This window comes from Nerophis lumbriciformis, linkage group LG24, assembly GCF_033978685.3.
Source record: "Nerophis lumbriciformis linkage group LG24, RoL_Nlum_v2.1, whole genome shotgun sequence".
In the NCBI taxonomy this organism is placed as follows: Eukaryota; Metazoa; Chordata; class Actinopteri; order Syngnathiformes; family Syngnathidae; genus Nerophis; species Nerophis lumbriciformis.
In genome coordinates, this window is record NC_084571.2 from 35094736 (window position 1) to 35101409 (window position 6674).

A 6674-nucleotide genomic window follows, 5' to 3' on the forward strand; every position below is an offset into this window, starting at 1 on the left:
ATACAATGGGCCGGGGTTAAGGGGGGAGGAGTATATTTATAGCTAAAATTCACTGAAATTCAAGTATTATATATATATATATATATATATATATATATATATACTATATATAAAATAAATACTTGAATTTCAGTGTTTATTTACACGTATACACACACAAAAGTCTGATCTACAAAATGTGCAGGCAGCATATCCCTTCCCCTTCGAGCTGTCCTGGATTAACATCCATCCATCCATCCATCCATTTTCTACCGCTTATTCCCTTTGGGGTCGCGGGGGCGCTGGAGCCTATCTCAGCTACAATCGGGCGGAAGGCGGGGTACACCCTGGACAAGTCGCCACCTCATCGCAGGGCCAACACAGATAGACAGACAACATTCACACTCACATCCACACACTAGGGCCAATTTAGTGTTGCCAATCAACGTATCCCCAGGTGCATGTCTTTGGAGGTGGGAGGAAGCCGGAGTACCCGGAGGGAACCCACGCAGTCACGGGGAGAACATGCAAACTCCACACAGAAAGATCCCGAGCCCGGGATTGAACCCAAGACTACTCAGGACCTTCGTATTGTGAGGCAGATGCACTAACCCCTCTGCCACCGTGAAGCCCCCTGGATTAACAATCATTTTTGAAACTTGCAAGCGTACTTCTTCTTACTCGTCGTCGCCATGTCTCTTCTTCGTTCTTCTGCTTCGTCTCTGTTAGGTTTATTGGCGCTCTGTACTTCTCCCTACGTCCGTGTACACAGCGGCGTTTTAAAAAGTCATAAATTCTACTTTTTGAAACCGAAACCGATAATTTCCGATATTACATTTTAATGCATTTATCGGCCGATAACATCTCTAATTATAAGACAATACAGTTTAAAATATACTCAGTAGCATGCAATACATGTATTTCTGTCTGTCACAATGAAAAGGTTACATTTAGTAAATAATAAAATGCTTTATTGACTCATATAATTTCAGGGGTTTATGGGAATTGAGTTTGTATTACATACACTGTATTAATCCCAACTGGGAGAAAACACCCACTAATTTAAATAGGAAAAGGCTTATTTAACCTCCTGTTTTGAGTTTTTTTTCCAACAGTGGTGGAAACAAACTGGTAGTAGTATTCAAATCCTTCATCGCTTAACTTTACTATAGTTCCTGGCGAGGAAATACCTCTCCGCAGAGTCCTTCCGGCTCGCGTTTGGCTTTAAACTCTGTACGCTACCAAACACAAGCGAGAGTTTTTCCTGGAGTCCACCGGCCAAGGACCCGTCCCAGTACTTGCACAGGAGGGAACCTCCAGGCCGCAGGATCTTCTCGGCCAAGTCCAGGAGAGAAAAGCACAGCGTGATGACCCTCTCGTGGTCCAGGTCCCGGAAGCCGCTGGCGTTGGGGGCCATGTCACTGAGGAGGAGATGAGCCCGGCCCCCGGGGAGCAGGTGGGACAGCTTGGCGTGCGTGGCGGGGTCGGCGACGTCGTGGCTGGACAGGAAGTGGGCGCCATCCAGAGCGTGCATGTTTTGGAGGTCAATACCAAGGACTGTTCCACAGGGTAACTTTGAATCTTCAGTTGAAACAGAATTATTTTAAATACATGTAATATTGTTGTATTTAGCTCAATAATTTCATTATGTTGCATTTGTAGTCATATACGCTTCAAAGTAATATATTGTAAATTAATATAATAATGCAATAAGTTAGACTGACCATACGTCCTCTTTTCCCCGGACATGTCAGGGCGGAGTTTCTTAAATGCCTCAAATGTCCGGCATTTTGAGTTAGGTTTGCATGTATTTTCAATGTACGTCCAGGGTTAAGAAGGGGTTAAAAACAAAACAAATTGTGCACGCAGCAACATTCGTGAGGGAGGGGCAGAGACAGAGAGAGAGAGAGAGTTATGATAAACGCGCATGCGTCGCCAGGCTCTGCTTTTTATCCATAGATTTATCACATTTAATTTTTTATTATCTATAGCAGGGGTGTGCCATTTGCAGCCCACAGCTAGTGTTTTAAAGGCCCACGGCACATTCTAAAAATACTATTAAAATAAACAAAAACATAAGTGAAATAAAAAAAGCTTAAAGGTGAAATGTAATTTAGAAAAAGTTGCAACGTTGACTAATAAAACAAAGCTGTTTTTTTTTTTCTTTCAAACTGTCATTGCTCAAAACATAATATTGAATCAAAATCAATGTTATTATGAATTATTGACCTATCCAAGGTTCCCATTACTTCACATCAAATATTCCACTTTCAAAAATATTTTTGGTGGAAGATTTTGCATATTTTGTGTGTTTGCCATTAAAAACATAGTTTTGTTTGACCAAAAAGGGCGGAAAACCAACAAACAAAACATTAAAAAAAACTAAAACATTTAGAAATGAGGGATAGATGTGAAGTTGATGTAGACTCCAGAGATTTAAGCATTAAATATAAAATGTATGTATGCCCTGGCACACCATTATCATACCTGCCAACTTTTGAAATCAGAAAAACCTAGTAGCCAGGGTCCAGGGGCCGCAGGCCCCGGTAGGTCCAGGACAAAGTCCTGGTGGGGGGTTCCTTCGCCCCCCGACGCAAAATGATTATTAGCATTCAGACAGGTTAAAATGTTGCTAAAACCATCACTTTTCTATCAGTCACAGTGACTTTTCAAAACAAAAATATTACAGCAAAAATCATATGGGTTGATTGACATGTTTATTCTGTAAGCTAACTTCAATAGTTTGAAATTATTTTGACAGTTAATGCCAGTTATCCTGTCAACCTTTCACAAGACTTCAATTTGTTAATTGAAAGTATAAACAGTATAAACACTTTTTACAGTAAACAAATGGTAAAACAGTACTAAACAATTCCATAAAAAAAAAAATTGGTGTCATTATTAACTTTCTGTCCAAGCTTGTATAATCTACTGCCTTGTTCAATTGTAAAAAATATTCTGTGCCTAATATTCACATTTCTATCACAATTATCATACTGTAAACATGGCAAGCTAACTTCATTAAAATTAATAGTCCTGTCAATAGCATGGAATTACAATTCAAATGTAGTTTTTTTGTAAGCCTTTCAAAAGAATTCAAAATATGAAAAATTAATGAAAATTAATTGAAGCCATCAGACACTTGAAAAGTGGCACATCACATCTCTAATGTAATCATTTTAACTTTTCAACAGAAATAGCACTGCAAAAATATTAAGGACATACTTCTGTATTTTGGTAGTTATGCTGTCAACATTTAACAAGGTTTCTTCAACTTGGACTTGAAAGCATAAATAGTACAAACACTTTTAACAGTATAACAGTACTAAACAATTCCAATAGATAACATTGGTGTCATTACCTTTTTGTTTGCTCAATTATTGCCTCCGTAAATAAAACTTCGGCATTTATCACATCCAAAGAATCTGTTTGGGCGACGAAAAACGTTGAAAGTTTTCCACTTGTATCGCTAGCAACGGCATTAGACTTGTGTTTTTTTGTCCCAACGTGGTCTTTTACATCGCTAATTCCTCCGTGTCCGATTGAAAAATCTTGTCTGCACAAGGTGCAATTCTCGTAGTTTTCACCCTTTTTGGAACGGATAATTATTCCCGGATAGGCTTTTGAATATTCTTCACGGAATGACTGCAGTTTTCTTTTCGGTTTAAGACGCGTATGCGATTTTTCTCCGGCTGATTCCATGATCGTTCGCTCGTTTGGAAACAATGGCCTCGTGCTTGGCAGCGGTGCTATAAATAGCCTCGCGCATGGCATTCGGAATGGCTCGGAAGGAAGTTACGGGAAGCAGTGTCGATTGTCATTGTTGTTACGCGATTTCGTGAATAAAACTTTTTAAAAAAAAATTTTTTTTAATTAATGAAAAACCGTATTTTTTATCACTGCAACCGTAACCCGGAAAAGGTTGATGAAAACCGTACTAATTACGGGAAAACCGGAGTAGTTGGCAGGTATGCATTATCATCATTTCATGACCCAAGCAAAACACTTTTTACACTTTTATACTGAAATAAATACTCCTACAACTTATTAAATAAAAACAGAAAAAACTGCCAGCAGCGGTAAATTTTAGATCTATGAAGGAAAGAAGAAAGTGAATGAATATTTATAACTGAATACATTTACATACATTTGTTTTCTTTCTTTTATTATTTTTTTTAATTAATTAAGTAACGTTTATGACAACCTTTTACCAAAATACAATATAGAATGTGAGATATAACAAAATAATGCATACGTTTATCATTTGTTTTCAAAACGCTTACAAAAAAGTGGGACCCCAAAAAATTTACTGTGGCACCCCATTTTTATGACTTGATGGGGTCCCTGGGACCCCATTTTGAAAATTCCTAGCGCCAACACTGCTGTCAACAGAGGAGAAAAAATGCTTTATTTAAATAAATATATTATTTATAAAGCAAGTTCGAGTATCATTGGCAAATTTTGCATGCTGCCCGCCTTGGCACGCATATATGTGTCCTCTTTTTGGGATTTCACAATATGGTCAGCCTAAATACAAACCCCGTTTCCATATGAGTTGGGAAATTGTGTTAGATGTAAATATAAACGGAATACAATGATTTGCAAATCCTTTTCAACCCAAATTCAATTGAATCAGGTCTGGACTGCAGGCGGGCCAGGAAAGTACCCGCACTTATTTTTTACGAAGCCACGCTGTTGTAACACGTGCTGAATGTGGCTTGGCATTGTCTTGCTGAAATAAGCAGGGGCGTCCATGAAAAAGACGGCGCTTAGATGGCAGCATATGTTGTTCCAAAACCTGTATGTACCTTTCAGCATTAATGGTGCCTTCACAGATGTGTAAGTTACCCATGCCTTGGGCACTAATACACCCCCATACCATCACAGATGCTGGCTTTTGAACTTTGCGGCGATAACAGTCTGGATGGTTCGCTTCCCCTTTGGTCCGGATTACACGATGTCGAATATTTCCAAAAACAATTCGAAATGTGGACTCGTCAGACCACAGAACACTTTTCCCCTTTGCATGAGTCCATCTTAGATGATCTCGGTCCCAGAGAAGCCGGCGGCGTTTCTGGGTGTTGTTGATAAATGGCTTTCGCTTTGCATAGTAGAGCTTTAACTTGCACTTACAGATGTAGCGACCAACTGTATTTAGTGACAGTGGTTTTCTGAAGTGTTCCTGAGCCCATGTGGTGATATCCTTTAGAGGTTGATGTCGGTTTTTGATACAGTGCCGTCTGAGGGATCGAAGGTCATGGTCATTCAATGTTGGTTTCCGGCCATGCCGCTTACGTGGAGTGATTTCTCCAGATTCTCTGAACCTTTTGATGATATTATGGACCGTAGATGTTAAAATCCCTAAATTTCTTGCAATTGCACGTTGAGAAACGTTGTTCTTAAACTGTTTTGACTATTTGCTCATGCAGTTGTGGACAAAGGGGTGTACCTCGCCCCATCCTTTCTTGTGAAAGACTGAGCATTTTTTGGGAAGCTGTTTTTAATACCCAATCATGGCACCCACCTGTTCCCAATTAGCCTGCACACCCGTGGGATGTATTTATTGCCACCTTTCCCAACTTCTTTGTCACGTGTCGCTGGCATCAAATTCTAAAGTTAATGATTATTTGCAAAAAAAAAAAATTTTTTATCAGTTGAACATCAAATATGTTGTCTTTGTAGCATATTCAACTGAATATGGGTTGAAAGTGATTTGCAAATCATTTTATTCCGTTTATATTTACATCTAACACAATTTCCCAACTCATATGGAAACGGAGTTTGTAAGTTGCATTGACAAAAACTGAGATGTTTTGTGCAAGAAAATTAATTTGTATTTATGTGCAGTTTGGACCATCATATTGCTTAGCTTTTGCAGGTTGTTAACTTATTATTTATTTTTTTTAATATATATATATATATCTATAAATAACCCCAACCGTTCATATTTACACACCTGTCCCTGCCGCGTTGACCCTATGAACCGCCACTTGGCTCCAGGCGCCGGGCGCAGCACCGCAGTCCACCACGCTGCATCCCGGCTGAAGGAGCCGGAACTTGTCGTCGATCTCCAGCAATTTGAAGGCGCTCCTGCAGCGAAAGTTCCCGGCGTGCGAAGCTTTGACGTAGGGGTCGTTAGACTGGCGGACGAGCCACCTTTTCTCCGCGGGACTTTTCTTTTTGGGGTTACGCCACGTCAGGTGGATCAGTCTTCGCTGTATGGGACTTGTAAACATGCTTTCTGGAAGGACGGGAAACCGGAAGTGGAATAGAGTGCGCATGCGTCGAAATAGAACTCCCCATTGGCTGCATAGGCATCCTATAAGTTAGACGCAGCATCGGCTGCTGCGACGCGAGAAATTGGGCCGCCATCTTGAAGTGGTGATGAGTAGCCGGTGAACAGCCTAAACTGACAGTTGACATACTTGCCAACCTTGAGACCTCCGATTTCGGGAGGTGGTGGTGGGTTGGGGGCGTGGTTAAGATATATATATATAAAAAATACTTGACTTTCAGTGAATTCTAGCTATATATTTTTTTTTTTTATTACATATATATCAGAATCAGAATCAGAATCAGCTTTATTGTCATTACGCAAGGTAACGAGATTGAGGCCATTCCATACAGTGCGATGTGTGCATGCTAGAAAAACAATGTGCAAATATATAGAAATATAAAAAATGTAGAAGTGCAAT

General features: G+C 39.8%; 1 protein-coding gene across 1 annotated transcript; it reads right to left on the reverse strand.

Moving 5' to 3' along the window:
- Positions 1–717: 717 nt before the first annotated feature.
- On the reverse strand, positions 718–6247 carry mrm2 (mitochondrial rRNA methyltransferase 2). Its single transcript, XM_061982260.2, has 2 exons — positions 5936–6247; positions 718–1560 (listed from the first exon to the last, which is right to left on the reverse strand). Exons 1-2 carry the CDS (start codon positions 6213–6215, stop codon positions 1130–1132), a joined length of 711 nt encoding a protein of 236 aa, XP_061838244.2. The 5' UTR covers positions 6216–6247; the 3' UTR covers positions 718–1129.
- Between the last annotated feature and the right edge of the window lie 427 nt (positions 6248–6674).

Excerpts from the sequence above, each read along its gene's own strand:
- mrm2 (XM_061982260.2), bottom strand. The coding sequence starts at position 6,215 with ATGTTTACAAGTCCCATACAGCGAAGACTGATCCACCTGACGTGGCGT. Across the intron at positions 1,561-5,935 it reads GGTCAACGCGGCAGGGACAG|ATTCAAAGTTACCCTGTGGA; the intron begins GTGTGTAAATAT and ends TTTCAACTGAAG.